This window comes from Paralichthys olivaceus, chromosome 11, assembly GCF_024713975.1.
Source record: "Paralichthys olivaceus isolate ysfri-2021 chromosome 11, ASM2471397v2, whole genome shotgun sequence".
Taxonomy (NCBI): domain Eukaryota; kingdom Metazoa; phylum Chordata; class Actinopteri; order Pleuronectiformes; family Paralichthyidae; genus Paralichthys; species Paralichthys olivaceus.
Window position 1 is genome coordinate 2,770,061 of NC_091103.1, and position 18,888 is coordinate 2,788,948.

At 45.1% G+C, this 18,888-nt stretch overlaps 1 protein-coding gene across 1 annotated transcript; it reads right to left on the minus strand.

Moving 5' to 3' along the window:
- Window positions 1–579: 579 nt before the first annotated feature.
- lhx1a (LIM homeobox 1a) lies at window positions 580–8,261 on the minus strand. Its single transcript, XM_020102796.2, has 5 exons — window positions 7,276–8,261; window positions 5,197–5,420; window positions 4,400–4,683; window positions 2,468–2,633; window positions 580–1,420 (listed from the first exon to the last, which is right to left on the minus strand). Exons 1-5 carry the CDS (start codon window positions 7,443–7,445, stop codon window positions 1,041–1,043), a joined length of 1,224 nt encoding a protein of 407 aa, XP_019958355.1. The 5' UTR covers window positions 7,446–8,261; the 3' UTR covers window positions 580–1,040.
- Window positions 8,262–18,888: the final 10,627 nt, after the last annotated feature.

Sequence of the window (18,888 nt, forward strand, 5' to 3'; positions counted from 1 at the left end):
CCCCAGTAGAAGATTTTTAGAAGGTAGACTTCATTTCAACATTTCAAGTTCACTTCCATTTTAAATAAAGGGTTTGCAATCCATAGAGGGTTTTACTGTTTGCCTTTTGAAGGCGGCCTTCTTCAGATTTGGTGGAAATAATGAAATCAAGAAGACAAAAAAAAAAAAAAGGAGGAAACAAATAGTCCACACAGAGGAAAAGAAAAGAAAAAGTCATTTCCTCTGGCCTTCAGAAACATAGTGTCAAAAAGGTTGAGTGTCAATATGGCAGAGCCTTGAGAGGCAAAGAGGTCTGAGGAGCTTCTGAATAAATACAAGGGATGTGTCTAGTGCCTCGAACATAGTCTGAATGCTGCTCAGCCTTCCTGCAGTGCCAGGTCAGCACACAACCAATCCTCGGCCCCTTCATTCTCTCTCCGTAAAGCTATTGAAGTCTTTGACAGTAGCTAATGATGTTTTCGTGTTCAGAACATACTAGGAGATTTCGACAGGGTTGTTTTCTACCCCACCTTTGAGTGTTGGGGGGGGGGGGGGGGGGGGGGGGGGGGGGGTTTGGTCGTTATGCTGGGCCGCTGACAACATCAGGAGGGGCGACAGGGGGGCCCTCAGGGGGTCCGAGGAAAGGGGGGGGGGGGGGGAATAGGGGGCTGTTCAGCAGTCTCACTCTTTTCTTTTTTTTGTAATAATTTTCTGTTCGGTTTTTATATTATTACTCTTCAGTAAGTCCAGTTTTGGATGCAGGGAGTGGGCAAAAGAAGCAATTGAAACACCCAAACACAACACTGAAGACAATGTTTTTGAGCATGATTTAAATGCCAGATAAGCTTTCCCCACAAAAAAGACCAACAAATCAAGTGGGGAAATAAATAAATAAATATGAAAACACCCCCTCACCAAAAAAAAAAAAAAGATTCAATGGTGTTGCCCTAACCCTGTTGATATCCAAGTCCCTGTTCTCGATTCCAGCCCCCCATCACCACCAAACCTCTCCGCCCTCCGTTACCGAATCTCTCGCCAGTAAAGTCTGCTCTCTGAAAAAGCTACCACACAGTGCCCTCGTTCATTTCCGAGGGCGGGTGGGACAGGTGGTTGTTGTATCCGCTGCCGTTCAGCGACAGTGAGGTAAAGGGTGGACTGGGGCCGAACACCTCAGAGGAGATGCTGTGCAGGGGCCCTGGGATTCCGGGCTCGGGGCTAGGAGAGTCCCCTGGGTGGTGGGACATGATGTCGGAGAAGCGCTGCACCTCACTGGAGGGGTGGTGGCCCGGCAGAGGGTGGTCCATACCTCCAAGGGGGGTGCCCGTGGGGCCTGAGGAGGGCACGAAGGGGAGATCGACTGGGGTCTGGGCCTGCGACGACGGAGGCCCCTGAGGAAAGAAGTCATAATTCCCTCCTGGGCCGTAGTACTCACTTTGATAATCTGTAGATCCAAGAGATGAAGAATAATAAGAAAAAAAAATCAACGTTAGCTCTGAGAACAATGGGTTTGCATAAAAAAAATCCAGAGACGTTGAGGAATTCATTCAATATACATAGCTTGATTTGTATTAGTGAGGGAGAAAGACCCTCGCCGTGCTACATTAGTCACAGTGCACGTTACACTTAAATCAAAACTGCAATTGGGTGGGGAGAACAACGTGGCCACAAAATTAATTAAAGTGGGGGCCATTTCATCAGCAGTTCTACCTACTGAGACAGATTTTCTCTCTTTTCTTTTTTTTTTAAGTTCAGCAGAATATTATTAGACGTTTTGCTTCAGTAGAAAAGACAAAGGCCCGAGCACAAATGAAATTCTCTGAAAATTATCATATATTCCAAAGCACTTGAAGGAAGAGGGTGGTATCAAGTCACTCAAATGTGAAGTAACTTCACTTAAACTTAACTCAGTGAATGAGGTGACGCTCACTGACTAACATCTCTTCTCACTGTGTTTTTAAAAGAACCCTCTTGGATGAATATCCACAGCTGCCATGATAACTATTTTTTTTACAGTTTGGTTTACATATATATAGGATTGTAGTTTTGCATATTAAATTATCCTGTGCTTTTTGTAAAAAAAATAGCTCAGGAAGAAAACCATGCAGGTGGCGTATTTCCTTGAGAGCGTGTATTTGTAGGACAATAACAAAGAGCTAAATTATATGACCTTATTTCTTATTCAACATCAGCTGATGATGAGATAAAATACAGCAATGTATAAGAATTATTTCATTTCAGCTGACGAGGTCAGAAAACTAGAAAACATTTTGCTGATAGAGGAAATAAGGAAACATGCAAATATGAATTTAAAAAAGTTAAATTGTTTTACAATAAATATAAATCAATGTAAAGCATCATCGGCTACATTATACATAATGTATAACAATGTGCATATAAGGCCTATATTACACATATACACAATATTGACATGAATTAAAAATATATATATGACTCATTTTCTATCTTTGATAAAATGAGCTCAACATACCTCCATAGTAGGAGAAGGGCCCGTTGGGGATGAGCTCCCCGGGCTCCAGCCGGTCCACCAGCGTCCTCATCCGCCTCGGGCTGCGGAAAAACGCGTGCCTCCTGGCGCCCAGCGCGCTCAGCTGCTTCATGCGTCTCTCTTTGGACCGTCGGTTCTGGAACCAGACCTGGACACACACACACACACACGGGTCACCTCCTCATACTCGAAGTCAAAATACGCAGTGTGCTGCTGATGACGCCATTTTGATTGCAAGCCAATGGCTTTTTATACTGGGAGGTGAGAGGAGGAGGAGAAGGGGGGGATGATGGAGGAAAAATAAAAATGAACATTTAAAAAATTATTTTTGTGACGAAGCGCAAACACGCGGCTGTGTCAACCCGACCCCATTGAAAAGAAAGTGTAATTAGGTGTCGTATTTACCTTGGAGCCTGCTCCACATTTGGCTCCTCGCTGGAGTAAACAACCGCGCGCTCTGTGTGTTTTGCGGCGCGCGTGATGAGCCGGTGCCTTTAACCCGCAACGCTCTGCGGTGGAGGCGATCGCGCCCAATTATCTTTACAGGAGCGAGCATCACATCTAACCTCCCTAATGGTCCTTTAACCCTCCATTTACTCCGACTGGAGGCTGCAGCAGCGGGGGTTTAAAATCTCCAATTAATACTTAATAGGAGGGTTGTTTCCAATATATTACCAGGCTCTTGGAGGTTATCATTTCCTAATCTATATGCCGGATTCCTTTAATTACGCTCTTCCCTTTCCCCCTTCGTGCTCATACATATTAGATAGTCGCCACTCTCACTTTATCGCTATTAATCTGTTATGTTAAACCTTTTTTACCTTGGCTCTGCCCTGCAGTTTTATCTACATCGTCACCCTCTCCCTCCAGGAAAAAAAGAAAAGTCAAAGCCGTCCGCAAAATGAAGATGCAGAAAGGCTCTATATACTTTCCCCCTGCGAATGTGTGATAGATGATAATAATAGTTCGCACATGACAAATCATTCTGTATCAACACGTGAACGAACCCTTTTAACACTTTGTGGGTAAATCACCAAAAAGTAAAACTGTCCCTCCCACAAAATCAAAGGTCACAATGATAATAATTGGATAATGACAACGGCGCGTCAGTTGTGTGTGTTGCTCCTTGTTTAACTTATCGCGGGTCTGTAATTCAGAGGTGTGAGGAAACAGTCTGAGGGCCCTTGAAACAGATTTCTGCCTGTTCCACTTGGCTGAGCTGCTCTCAGCATGGCTAAATGTGCGCGCAAAACGTGATGGCAGCGCTGTGCCAGGACTCCCAGCGCTCCCAGCAGCCCGGCGCCAGTTGGCGACTCTGCCTCGTCCCGCGCGCCAAGAATAAAAAAAAAAAAAAAAAACATATAAATTACCCGTCTCCAAATCAACCTCGTCGGTCAGGCCAATCGTTTGGCTTAATGAAATCAATGTGACGGCGCAGTTTTGGAAGCAAGAGGCCTCCTTTAAAGAGGGGCGAAAGATGTGAGAGGGGGAGGTGAAGGGATGGATGGATGGGTGGATGGTGGGGGAGGTGGAGCCTCTCTGATGGGATGAGGCCTGCACGGTCGTGGCAGTCTGGCATCTTGGCAGGGACATCCCCCCCCCCCCCCCATAAAATATAAGCTGTTGCATCACACCTTTTAATGGGTGCGTGACACCCTATAAAATAAAATGAAATGAAAAAAGGCGCAAGCCCACCTCCTCAACCTCTGGGTGTCTGAATTTTAGTTTCATGATTTGCTATCAAACCATGTAGTCGCTCATGTCGTGGGACACACGGTCCCCAGTTTGAGAAATATTCAAATTTGAAATTAAATATGTTCTATTAAATACATATTTGTTTAGTAAATAAAGGGATGAATTCATGGTGAAATAAATGATCCAGTGTGGACGCTATGCATGCAGCCGTGCGTTTACCTGGATGACCCTCATGTTGAGGCCGGTCTCCTGGGCCAGCTGCTCCCTGATGTGTCTGGTGGGTTTGGGGGTGGCAGCGAACGCCGCCTTCAGCGTCTCCAGCTGCTTGGCCTTGATGGTGGTCCGCGGGCCGCGTCGCTTCCCGCCGAGGTTCTGGTCGTCGTTCTCGTTGTTCACCGTCTCTTTGTCGGACAGCGCCGCGATCTCCGTGTCCTTTAGTACCACGTCGTCCTGTAGCTGGTCTTGAGAGTCCGGTGATAAACTCGGGTCGCTGCACGCCGTTACTACAGAAATAAGAAATATGGGGAATCAGAGCAGTGGAATCCATCCTCCTCCTCTGAGGCTGAACTATGACCTCCAGTAAAAAATCAAACCAAATTTCCTGAAATGTTCATTTGGCTTTTACGCATTCGGACATTGTTATTATTATTATTATTATTATTATTATCTTTATTCTACAAATTAAAAACAGCTCATTTGTTCGCGTTTCTATTTCTCTCTGCTAAAAACCCTACATGTTATATGGAACAAACCCATTTACATCACAGATCAGCTTCTTCAGTGGGCTCAGAGAAAGGAACGGTCTGAAGTGGACATATTACGCATTAGGCAACAGAATGATCTATATGTTTTTTGTTGGGCTCTGCTCTCGGAATGCCGTCTAAGTCCTGGTCATGGAAATGATGAAGCCACTGTGGGGCTGAACACATCACATCCATCACAATTTATTCCGCCTTGTGCTCACACAAACACGCACACACATGCACATGCACGCACTCGCAGGGCTCCCTCTGTACCTGAGAGGAGGTTGGTGTCCTTTCCATTGGTGTTGCTTATATAATCGTCTTTGCAAACGAATTTATTCTCGTCTATGATGTAGAGCTCCTCGCCGGTGGAGAGCTGCTTATTGCACATCATGCAGGTGAAGCAGTTGAGGTGAAACACTTTGCTCCGGGCCCTCCGGACCAGGTCGTTTGGAGAGATGCCCTGCGAGCAACCGCTGCACTTGGTGCCAAACCGCCTGCGGGAGGAAAGAGGGGCCAGGGTTATTATTATTATCATGAAATATGTATTAACATTATATTTGTTTAACAAATAAATCCATTTGGATTTAAAAAGCTAATCATCCTCAAGTCAGGGTTGGAGATAAGGCGGAAATTATGGGAAGGAATTATCCGCCTTTTGTGAAACACAGACGCTGATTCAAATATTGTGCAGTTTTTGTGTGGGCCTGAAATAACCAACGAATTTACAACAGAGTCTTGACGTGATATCGCACTTGATTCCCAATCCTTTTGCTAGACCATTTAAAAATATGCATTTTTTTTAAAACTCTGATAAATAATATTCAGAGTATGAATATCAAGAGTGAAAAGAGCAGATCACCTCCACACGTTCTGGATGATGACAAAAGAAGCTTCTTTCCAAACTTTAAAACTGGATTTAAAAAAGCCTTTTTGAATATTGTGAAAATTTACAGATCAAGACTGAGGCAGCAATACTGACATAATAATAATAATAACAGCAATAATAATAATAATTGTTATTATTATAATTTTAAACCTGTTTTTTATGGTTTGGTCATATTGGTAAAATATATCCATCGTTTTTATTGTATTCTATATAGTAAATATCATTTTGCGCATAAACTCAATCTTATTTTTTTAATTTTTTCTATATTTATAACAAATTATTTCCTTCCTCCGGAGTCCAGTGCACAGCTACTTTATATTTTCTTCTATTAAATGTTCATGTCTACATTTTCCTGAACGCGGAGGCTCAGTGAGCTCGCGGGTTCAGCAGGTTGGCTGTGGAATAATAAATTACGGCCGTGCCATTGACTTCCCCGTTAAACAATGTGTATTGAGCACCGCTTGTTGACTGCGCGTCTGTGATTGCATTGTCTGCGGACTTGATCTTTTCAGCTAGTTTACTATTCAAATCCACTTATCACGTCCTCCTCAGTCGGACTGAGCAAACACACCGGGCAGCGGCTCCTCTGGCCGGGGTTTGATCCTGTGTGCCCCCCTAACACCACCACCACCACCACCACCCTCACCATCACCCCCCCACACAGGCTCCCTGCGTGCTGTAAAAAAAAAAAAAAACACCCCAAACTGTGATTTCCTCGATTTCCTAACACCCCCCCCTCCTGCTGAGAGCGAGTGCACACACGTTTAATGCAGCCGCCTCTCTTTTGTTGATGTTTTGCATAAGAATTCAAATTAACAAGCTTTTAATTACTCGCTCTTAATCAAGGCTTATCACCTGCAAGTCCTCACTCACGCCTACAGGCACGGACGCTCACTCTGTTCATTTATTCTGAGCAAAACTAAATGAACTGAACGCAGAGTTCACTGTAAACACTGGGTGCAGCGGAGAGGTTTTAAAAAAGTCTATCCATAACATCTTGTTAATCTTTAACCATTTTCTTAAACATATATATTTTTTCAAATAATTAAATTTATTAAATAAATACATAACTTATTGTATTTGAACGATTCTTTGAAAAAAAAGTCAGACTAATTTTAGGAAGACAGATTTTTTTCCAGATAATTGATGAGAAAAACAACTTATTTAAAAGTTGTAAATTACATTGAGGATCATTTTGATCTGCACTGTATCTACACAAACTATTTTTTTTTATAATTAAATAATACATTTACAGTCTCTCCATCTATTCTTAGGATGCACCCACGAGTCTTTGCTCCTCACATTTTAAGCAGCTGTTTATATTTCTTGATAATATAAAAACAATTATTAAAGGTGTGTGTCTGTTTGTGTTAGCCTGCTGCTCACTCTCCACTTATAGACCACACACAGAAATACACAGAAACACTGTTGTTGAGTTTGTCTGCCACCTTCTCCGCGCTTACCTAAAGAAATCGTTCTTGCAGTACAGTCTCCCCTCTCGTGAAAAGCATTTCTCAGTTAAATTACATTTGCACTCGCAGCACTGCACGCATTTGACGTGCCAGGCTCTGTCCAGCACGTTGAGCAGAAAGCGGTCCAGGATAGGCCTCTCGCAGCCGGCGCAGTGGACCATGGCTTTGGCTGGCTGGGCTCACAACCCCGCAGATGAAGCACACACACAAAACAAAATCAACAGCGCGGGCCGAGCATTGACCGAGTATCTGCTTCCTCCCTCCCTGATTCGCCTGGAGCTCCCGGGTCAATGAGCGCGGAGGAGCCAGTCGATCAGGTGTCACCACAGATTTCTCCCTGCATGCGTAAAAAAAGGCTCAAGCGTCCAAAGGGAAGAAGAAGAAAAAAACAAAAACACACAAGAATGGATGGAAGCGGCGTCCTCTCCCTCTCGTGTGGAAAAGCCAAAAAGCAAATAGGTGAATAAATAAATCAGTCCCTTGTTGCATCCGGAGCAAAAACGCACAATTCGACCAAAAATGCAGATTTCAACGCAGGAAGCCGCAGATCGGCTCAGACGAGAAGACCGGAGCCAGTTTGGTTGTTGTCCCGGCGCTCTTCACAGTGATGCATCGGCCGAGGAGAGGAGCGTCGTGTGCCAGTCACTGCTGGAAGAGGCGTCTAATAAAATTCTTTTAGGGCAGAGCTGTCACACAACAAGACACGCACGCCTATAAATAATTCAGTGTACTTTGACATGGCAGCGTATCCACTGTTCACAACCCGGCGAGAAACAAAATCCCACACCCCAAAAAAAGATTCAAACAACACAGGAGTGCTTCCCCAATCGGTGTCTCGGATGATCCTGGATGTTCAGCTTGTGTCGGTGGGAAGATGCTGCTATGCGCCGGCGGCTCCGGTGGTAGTAGGTGTGTATGCTGGGATGCCCTAAGTCTCCAGTACCGTGCGTATGCTGGGATGCGCTGGGTCTCCAGTACACTGTCTTGCTCCTAAAGCTCCAACCCAGCCTTATTCCCAGCCTCCTGACGTCAGGCCGCGGCCCGACCAATCAGCGGCTCACCATGCCAGCAATCATCAAGCCGCCCCATCATAACCCAGCGACGGCTCTGCCTGCTATTTATGCCGCACACTCAAGACACCAATTGTCAAGAATTTCCCTGCAAACTGTCATATGTAAGTGAATGTGTTTGGAGGAAGCCGCGGCGGCGGAGGGCGAGCAGCACGAGGGGAGAGACGCCGCTTTCCAGCCGCTGAGCTAATTCTTCTGGGCATGAGGGGGACATGACGGAGGAATCTGAGCAGGTAGATACGGTGGCGTCTTCAGGACGGAGAGGCTGGAGGCGCGTATTGCATGGCGCGCTCCTACTTTATTCGCGTAAAGTTACTTGGTGCCAGAAAATTACGCACGAGTTTGGCATATTTGTTTGTTTGTTGTGAAGATATTCACAACGACCGTGACCGGGCGATGGGTTCTGGAGATGTCGCCGTTAAGTTCTCTCCCCCCCCCCTCCCCCCCGGTGCCGTGGCAACATTACAGGCTGTCAGGTGTATTTACCGAAAGAGTGTTTCCCTGTGCAGCAGCAGCAGTAGCGCACTTTTAGCACTTTTCAGTTTGGTGCGAAGGAGAGGAAGCGTGGAAGTGAAAGACGGAAAGGCTCTAAAGTTGACAGCTCGCGCAGCTCAGCTCGTCATGGGGCTCGCGGCCCAGACACCTCGGACAATTCATTAAGGGAGGTTCAATCCACTTCAAGTCCACCTTAAGTAAATAACACCGTGAGCCTAACAGCCTCGCGGATTATTTCTCCCCCATCAAAGAGATCAAGTCAAGTATGAGCTGGATATTTAAAGACCTGAGAGTATTTAACGATTCAAACATGTGTTTGTTTTTTCTTCTTTCTTGCTCAGTTACATTTAGTAGATTGTCAAGTCTGGACGAAAAGAAAAAAGAAAGTACGCTCGCTGAACTAATTCGTTTCGTTCCACCATCTAATCAAGTTGTGCGTTTGCCAGGAAACAAGTTTGTATTCATTAATTTGTGAAACGTTTGTTGACGCGAACTCTTCTGTTGTGGCCTCTACGACAAGGAGCTGAGCTGAATAAACGCAAGTACAATAAGGAAATGTATTTGTCTTTGTTCGTCTTCAGATGGAATCAGCTGCGGTCCTTGCGCACTTTAACGCGCGCGAGGGGGTGGGGGGGGGGGAGGTGGGGTGGATCCAGGGACACCCATTTATTCTGTACCAATAGCCCGCCAGCATCCTCCTGCATATGGGCTGCTTCTCATGCAAAACGCCAGCCCGTCCCCGTCCAGCTGCCTCTCGGCGTCTGGGGAGCACCCCTTCAACAGGACATGTGTTACTGGCTGGAGGAACAAGAGATAAGGCTTCAAAACACGCACACTCCATCTCTCCCTCTCTCTTTTCTTTTAATTTTTCATTTCACCACCTCCTCAGTCTGCGGCTCTCTTCTCCTTTCTCACTTCCACGTTCCTCTGTTCGTGGGACGAGCGCATCCGGCTCAGCGTCTGGTTATGTTTCCATCACAGGGACAGTGTGGGTCGTTGTGCACCGTGACAATTTTGGCGGGTCACAGTTCTGCATATGAGGACAAGCAGCATAGAACCTTTTTTTTTTAAATTTCGTTTAGCTTCTGGGCGACAGAACTCTTATTTCTCTTTTTACTTCTGTGTTAAAACCTTCAGACGTGCTTGGAAATAACCACTGGGATCCGGCAGACTGCGGGCCTCAAACCACCGCACGAACTTGTAAATGCAGCATGTAAACGACAAAAGTTGTTGTTATTTCCATGTGTAGAAGATGCCTCGATAGTCTGTCAGTGGGGATAATCTCTGCCTGATTTAGAATAAGCCAGAGAGAGAGAAAGCCAGGCGCACAGAGGAAGATTAATCCACGAACAGAGGGAAATCAAAATATAGGCTATAGGCTTAAAAATATCTCAGCTCCCCTCCAGGCAGAGACACTATTAAATGCAAAAAATGGTTTTAACCTTACCACTGTAATCCCTCACTCGCGATAGATTTTTTATTCTCACTCATATTTTTATTCGGGTGCAGGCAGAAGTTGAAAATTAGAATTTGCGGCGCAGCGTTTTTGTGTGCACGTTAAACGAAAGTAAACTTGTCTCCGTCCTTTTGTCTCAGAGTGACAGGAGGTGGACTTGATGGCAGGAGGCCTTGTCAGCAGGCCTCCTCACAAACAGAAAATAACAGTAAAACAGCAGTGACGAATTAAAAAATGTAAATACCCAAATTAATCTGGAGTGTATTTTCACTGGCGCCCTCCAAACGCACTTTAGTTTTATTCACATTTTTTATTTTCAGCTCCTCAAAAAGTGTCACTCCGTCCACAGCAGGCCGTGCAGCCCCAGATAAGAGCAGGCATCTCTGCTGTATCAGGGCCGCGGTGTTGTACAGCAGCCCAGGAGATTTGGGGTTTATGAAGTGCAGACAAGTGAAGTGGTACACTGCGAGATAATTAATCTGAGATAATGAATGAGGCTGTGAAGATGCATGCAATCATTAATTCTAATCATGACACGTTTATTTGTCTCCCCTCTCTCCCCCAGGCTCAGTTTAGCGACACAGTGTCACCACAACAGTGTGCGAGGGGCTCCGGCTGGAGGAAGGACGGAGGGAAGACTGAATGCTGCACGGAGCAGGTGATTAGATGGGTTCTGGGGGGGGGGGGTTTAAATTATGAGAGATACTCAGAGCAGTTTCCCGTGGTGGCCAGGAAGTGATACCGTCAGGATGAGACCTGATACCCCGGCCCTGACCCGGACCAGTGAGACCGAGCAGGGGGGGGGGGACTGGAGCTTTGATCCACCGGGGTGGAGGTGGGTGTGGGTACCGGTCCGCTGCTCTGCAGATGCAAGATGATGACGATTATTATTTTTTTGTATTATTATTATTATCTCCGAAGATGGGGCTGGTATTCATATTTCATACCGAGGCGCATTGATCATTCTGATTTACGACTGCGTTTATTTTAGGATTAAACGGACCATAGAAAAAAAAAGTTAATATCATCTGTTGAAATTTTTTAACTTTATTCCCACTAGAAAACATCACCTAATGTAAAAAGAGGAATTACTCGAAGAAGGGTTTGATTATTTACATGAAACAAAAAAAAATTAATGGATTAAAAAAAAAAAGCATATTTTGACTTTTTTTATTTTTGAAAAAAACCCGCTCATTTTCATTTTAAGAAAACATTTAAACAATGGATCTGTTATTTATAAGATGTGTGCGCAAAGCGCGCGCATTTACCCCAAAGTTTATCGTCATGTTCATAAACTTGAAGTGAGTTTGTAGAGATGGGCATGTCTCTGTTTCTGCCAGGCTGTCAATCATTCTCCACGGCGTTATCACGCCCTCCCAGGGCCGAAATCCATCCATCCATCCATCCATCCATCCATCCATCCATCCATCCATCCATCCATCCATCCATCCATCCATCCATCCATCCATCTATCCATCCATCCATCCAATCATCCATCCATCCATCCACCGTGCCTCTGTGTGTCCACTGCGGTGCGCGATGCTCACGCAGCAGAAAAGGCCAGAGATTCTGAACGTGTGACCCACTGGATGAGCTGCAGCAGCTAACGCCAAGCACGCAAAGTCCCACAATCGACTGGCCAAGCTGTGTGTGTATATGTTTGTGTGTGTGTGCGTGTGTGTGTATGTGTGTGTGTCCCTCCTCCTCCTGTAGATCAGGGGCCAAACATATGCCGATGTGAACTCAACGTGGATTATTGAACCAACAGCAACTCTACGCAAACATTTTCCAGACTTTTCAACTCTGGTCCCAGCCTGTGCTGAGAGAAATCCAATGGGATTTATAGATCATCTCCCTACAGCTGTCCCTTCTCAGTCACTCCCCCCACCCCACCCCGCACACACACACACACACTCTCACACACACATACACACACTCAGAGGCTGCCATGATCTGCAGCACCATCATCCACCGCTGTCTCCCCTGTCCGTGTGTTTTCTCAAGGAGATCATATGACTCAGTGAATTAGTGGGTTGGGGGTGGAAATAGGGTCCAGGGGGTGAGGAGGGGGACGTTGGTTCCAGAGCAGTAACCCTGCATGAGGCTCCGGGGTCACCCAGGAAACAAGGCCACCATCACCGCCACAGTCCCACACACTCCTCTAGGGGGCGAATCAATCCTGGCAACGGTAGGTTGCACAGGCCATGATATCACCAGCTCTGTTAGAAGGCTAATAAACACACCATCATACACCTAAAGAAAGCGTCGTTATTTATATCCATCTTCATTTAAACTCAGAATCTATCTATTAACAAAAACTAATGTAAATAAAGTCATAAACACTCAACATGTGACGTTTTCAGATTATTTTTTTATTCAGTGAATGTATTTGACGACACACCTTCGTTCTCCCGCTGTCGCCCATAAATAACAATATTCACACAAACTCAGAGAGCAGCCCGTTAAATCCACAGCGCAGCTCACACAAAGCGCCACCATCCCCATCATATCACTGACTGAGAGCCGTCAGTGTAAATCACAAGTGAAAACGCTCCTTTCTTCTCTCCCCTCCTGCTGCAAACACAGGCACTGAGAAATGAACATGCACGGGAAGCAGCCTCTAATGCACTTCCCCTAGTTTAGATTAATGGTGCTCCGCGCTTATTCTGCAGTCGGGGTGAAAGGGCTAGGATCACTAATGATTATAATATAATGTGTGGCGATAACCACTGCCTTTGAGATATTATCGCCCGCTGGCCAATGCTCAGGGGACGAGCTGCATGGCTGCAGAGCGCCAGATATCTGCTGCTGCTGCTGCTGCTGCTGCCACCGCAGCGGATTTCTGCGCCCTGATATAAAACAAGCCCGCGAGCATGAGGAGGGAACTGGCCGCTGCTGATAGAAATATACAGCAGAGCAGAGAGGCCCATGGACGCTGCCCAGCCACCACACACCCGACTCCTGTGTTCTGGAGATGAGATGACGAGGGGGTTTTATCCAGCAGCGTCTAATTCTCACCTTATAAATCACGAGAAGAAAATATCAGCAGGCTTTGTTTTTTTTTTTTGTTGTAGTGATTTATTTTCTTCTTCCTGGAACATTTAGTGCATGTCACATGTTTCTATGGGCCAGCACAAACCCCGTAATAATGGGTTCTTTGAGCCCAGAAGAAATTAAATGAGGAGGTGTATTTTAAAATTATTGATTAAAACCTTTCATCGTAAAATAATATCAGTGCAACAGATTCATAAAAAAAGCTTAGACTGATTCTGCAGATGTGATTTAAGGTCGTCACCATCCCGTGAGGTGGTGTTGATGTTCCACGTTTTATTTTATTCCAACTCTGTGATTTCACACAATAGAATTTCCACATAGACTTTAGAGAGAAAACATTTACAGCTAAAATGTGATTTTACGGCTGCTTTAATTTCTGTGTGGTCAGAAGTGCATTTTATTTCGAGGGCTGGCTATTTCTTGAAATATCTGGATATGTTTTAAAAGGAGATCTGGCAGATGCAGTCACAAGGTCTGTAGAAGTCATTGTTCTCATTTCAAATCGTCCCAAAGCCACAAACAATAAACTCAGTGAAATCACACATATTTACCTGGAAATAAATTAAAAAAAAAAAAAAAAAATTGGCATCAAACAAAAACCAAGAAGCCTCTGATTGTTCTTTAATGTGAACGCGCGCAACTTTTCCAAAGCCGATTAGGCTGAAATCCCTGCATAATTATCGACATTCACTGATCAATAACAGACAGCTCAGTCCTCAACAACGTCTGAGGGAAAACACCGCAAGAGAGGGAAGGAGAGGAGGAGGAGGTGGAGGAGGAGGAGGTGGTGGAGTGAGCGATGCTGCTGCGCTGGACGCACCGCGGCCGATCCCGCGCTATCCATCTTCATTGGAGCTTTTGTGTGCGTAAAAAGCAAAGGCGCGCGCATAAGGTAAAGCCCGCATCAAAGCCGCGGCTTTATTTTTATATCCAATAGATCAGCAGGCAGACAAAGCTTTATTTTCGCCAGGAGAGACATATTTTACCTCTGCCTTACGGTTTTATGTTGGAGAGGTGTCAGCCGGGGGAAATGGATGGCTAATGCATAGGCAAAACGCTGCTCGCCTCGGCATGCTGCACGTCAGAGGGGGACTGCAGGGAAGAGCAGCGGGGATTTAGGGCCCCTGGGGTCCCACACGGGGGACTGAGTACTGGGTGCGGGAGGGGAGGGCAACCAGCCGCAACTCCTACTGTAGCTCATGGCACAGTCGAAAACAGAAGCACAGTGGAAGACACACAAACTCAAACATGAATTTACCTTTTGATACAAACATACAGGGCTGATCCGGTGTGTTGATGTCTTTTTATTCCACTCTCATTGTTTCCTATTCACCGAAAGAACAACAATACAGTTTCCTCCAATATCTGAATAAATCAAATAGATCTGGTGATGAGTGGTTGAATCAAAGTCAAATACATGTCTCGATTAGAGCTTTGAATGTTGTGCAGGGTTGTTGCACACACACACACACACTCACATTTTATTTATATCATTCAACTGTTGTATGATGTGCATAGTAAGTATCCCCCTCCCCCCAAAATCCCAAAATGTCAAATAAAATGAAATCGTCCAGTATCAGTTTTAGGTTTCATGTAACAGTGTGCAAATGAACACATGAATAATGTATTAGCTTCTTCTGGAGCTGTCAACCAATGATGACTGAATCAAACTCATGTTGCCATCACCTGAGAGCTCAGGCAGAGTCCATCGAGCTCGTAGTACACAAGCACACAGTCAAAGACACACACCTCGGTTACACCAGCACATTCGTTTTCTGTAACATCCACGTCCGGTCACAGTCATTATGCAGATCACCTCCAGAACACCCCCCCCACCTCCCAATGTTCAAAAAGTTTATACCTGAGGGTGGAACTAGTGTCACCTCCAAACAACAGCAACTGTTATAGACGACGATGATCAAAAAAGTGACTGTAACTCAACGTTGCTTGAAAGTTTGAGGAAAGAGCTCAGTGGTGGATCCTGGGAAACAGTTGTTAGTTTAATCCTCAACGTGGTAAAATTTGAGGAAAAAAAAATGATCTGGATGAATTACTCAAAATAAATTAAATCAAAATAAATAAATAAATACAAAAAGGACATTTGTGCATTGCAACCAAACAGAAAAGGAGCTGCCAAGTGGGTTTCTCCACCACTTGTCACAAAAAATCTGCCATGACAGTACATTCATTTTGATTTCTATTTTTTAATACATGCATTTGTGGGGGTTAGTACATTTCTCAATAGTTAAGATTTTAGTGGGGCGTGTTAGTGTCCCATGACGCTCTAAATACTGTTTCAGAGGCTTTTCTCTGCCAGAAATTCACATTAACATGCATTCATGCAAAGAGTCAAATTTAAAGATTTTGTACAGCGTTACAAAACATAAAGCACAAACAAATCTGTTGAAATCAGCCTTGAAATCTGCACATTAGCTGAATCTACTTCAGACGCTCTATCTCGTTCCCATACAGGACCATTAGCTAGTTGTTAAAACCGTGTGCGCCGCTTGCCCACCCCCCCGACATGAATGCAGATTTCTCGCTATATGCTGCAAAGAGTTAACAAGATTTACAATGCTGCTCAAAACACAGAGCTTCCCTGTCACATTTCCCCCTCATGCTAAATAGAAATCTTAAGAAGTAATTGGAATTTACTGCATACCTGAATAACTGCATATAAATAAGCACACATTTCATTGGGGGGTTCACTGACACTGTTTGGTTGCATAAAAACTGCCGCATACATTATTATACACAGCAAATAATCTTATTTTGCTAGAGCCTTTGCTATATACTTGGGATTCCGTCCAAATTACTGAGGATTCAAACAAGCGTTTTCAATTTATTAAACCTATATGGGCAACATTTCATTTTAATGGGACAATTTATTTCTGGGAAGGGATTATCAGGGGTTGGTTGAAACCATGGCAGTGTGTAAATCTGACAGTGTTCATCTCATTTAAGGGCAGGCAGCCGTGCTTTCTCTGCTCAGGCCTGTTTTGGGGGACAGAGAAGCAGGGTTCAGGTGCCATACGAGGCCTCGACTCCCGTCCCTTTTATTCCTGCAGACAAATGGCAAAAGTAGCTCGTTGACTTTGGCCATGTCTCCCAGACAAATTCCTCAATTCTCAACACCTTTATGAGCCTGCATGCGCTTACTGAATTTGGTGGAGGAGGACACAAATCCTCCGGATGGGATTGGCAGTCATGCCCCTGGTCTCTCGGCCTGACACGCTCGGGATGTAAAGTGGCCGTCGACGGTGCGACCCCCCGGTCGAGAGGGATTTGGAGATAATGACATTGCCGCCTCTATTAAGATTCACATTAACCATTTCACCACATGACCCCATTTCCTTTTGTCCTAGCCCCTGTGTCAAAAGCCTCGCGGTCTTCTAGTGGCTTTGGCAATATTCAACGCTGACCAAACAACCTGCATGTGCACACCCTCTGTTCCTGGAAAGGACAAAGGTTTGTATATATTTAAAGAAATACAGTGGAAATAGCCCCACTTGTTGAAAATGAATGCTCTTAACATTCATGGAACAAATTATTTGGCTGCAAATCGATCCCCTATGCCTGCATCTGACACACTCTCAGAAATATGACTTGTCTTTTCTTTTCCACTGACTGAAAGGCACTTACACTAAGGGATCTCTCTTTCCCTCACTCTCTCTCTCTCTGTCACGCATTCATACACACACCAACCCCTAGTTGCCTCCCCTGCTGGCTTCCAGAGCTGTGACTGTGGGAGGGAGGCCAAATTGTTTGTCTCTCCCTGTGTCAAGGCTCTGCAGCGGGGATGAGACCATGAGAACAACTGCTCCCTGTCTGGCTTCTGGCTGATGGCTCCATCAGGTTAAAGCAACAGGGAGTCTGACGCTGGATGAGGTTTGAATGTGTGTGTGTGTTAGTGTGTGTGTTGGCATTTGAGGAGAGGTAGGCTGATCTTTCCAGGAGTAAAGGGTGATGCTGTGCACAACCAAGTTGAGCAGTTAAAATAAGAGTTTGAGAACTGATTTGGTAGCCCGGTGCAAAAAATACTGTTTCACTGAGTTGTTAGAACCAAAGATGGACACAAAATGCTTTAGGCTGTGACAAACAAAACAAAGACCTCACCGACTACACAATGTGAGCATCCCACCACAACATCTCATTGTATCTGATCTCAACAAAACCCACATTCATACACAGTAAGCATGACGCTTCCTGTAGTCTTAACCTTTACAAAGTACTTTTAAAATCATGGTTCCTGCTGAATCCAGCTCGTCAAATATTCTCAAGGGTCAATGATGGTGACCAATTACGTGTCTTTGAGATTAGACTGGATAGATTTAGAGACTGAAGTTTCACCCTAAAACGTGTGAATATGGGCTTGACAAAAAAAAATTGGATTCATAGGTTGAACGTAATGTCAGTCTATATCTATGTTTTAAATAAAGTAAGGATAAAGTCGGAGATAAGAGGTTGGAAAAGTTATGAATCAACTTTTTCCTTGATTTCTACGGACCGTCGCCAGGTGGACAAAGTCCACAGAAACTGCGGAGCGTCTCACTTGGAAATGTGCGTTCACACATGCACCTCCTCCAGAGAAAATATGGAGGTACTGCGGAGTTCAGGGCAAAGTAGCTATAGAGGTGCCATCAGAGCCAGGGCAGCTGTTTCCCTGCTTCCAGTCTTCATGCTGAGCAAGGCGAACCATATGCTGACTCCAGCTCTGCACTTAACACACACACGGCAATGGTCTGTATCAATCTCCTCATCTCAGTCTTGTTACAACAGTGAATTGACTCTCCTGAAATTTAGAACTATTCATTTATCCGTACTACAGTTTCCAAGAGAAGTAGATAATAACTGGAGATAACACTGAAAATGTAGTTTTTCTGTATAATGTGTAAAAAAAAAAAACACTGAACACTATGGTGAACCACATATTCATTATTATGTTGAGTAAGCTGGGGGGTCTCAGGTGGTTCCTGAGGTTTGTGTACATGAGGAGCACAGTGATCCGTTACTCAGGACATAAATACTGTACACAGGAAGCAAGGTGACCGCTGACAGTCATCTAGTATTTATTGGCATTTCCTTCTCCATTGATTTTCGACAGTGCATCTCATGCAGTGCATGTGTTGGACAGCGTTTAGTCATATTTCCATCCCTGCTTGTGTGTGACACTGAACTCTTTCTCAGTCCACATCATCCCCCCCGCTTCTTCTCCTCTGATAATGTAGATGAGGTGGTTATGCTGCTGCATGGAGAACCCTCCTCCTCTCCCGACTCGCTATGCCTGCAGATGAGTTGAAAGGGTGAGGAGGTCACAACCTTCCTGGGGGATGTTTTACGATGACATGGCTGGCAAGGTCTGATTTGTCTCCACTGGAGCGTGCTGCTGGCGTCTTCACACCCAGCCAAAGAGAAAGACAGAAATAGAGATAAATAGAGAGAGGGCAGAGAGAAAGAGAGAGTGTGTGCACAGAGGGAAAGTGTTGTTTGGCCGGGTGGGATCGGGAGAGGTGGGGGGGGGGTCGCTGG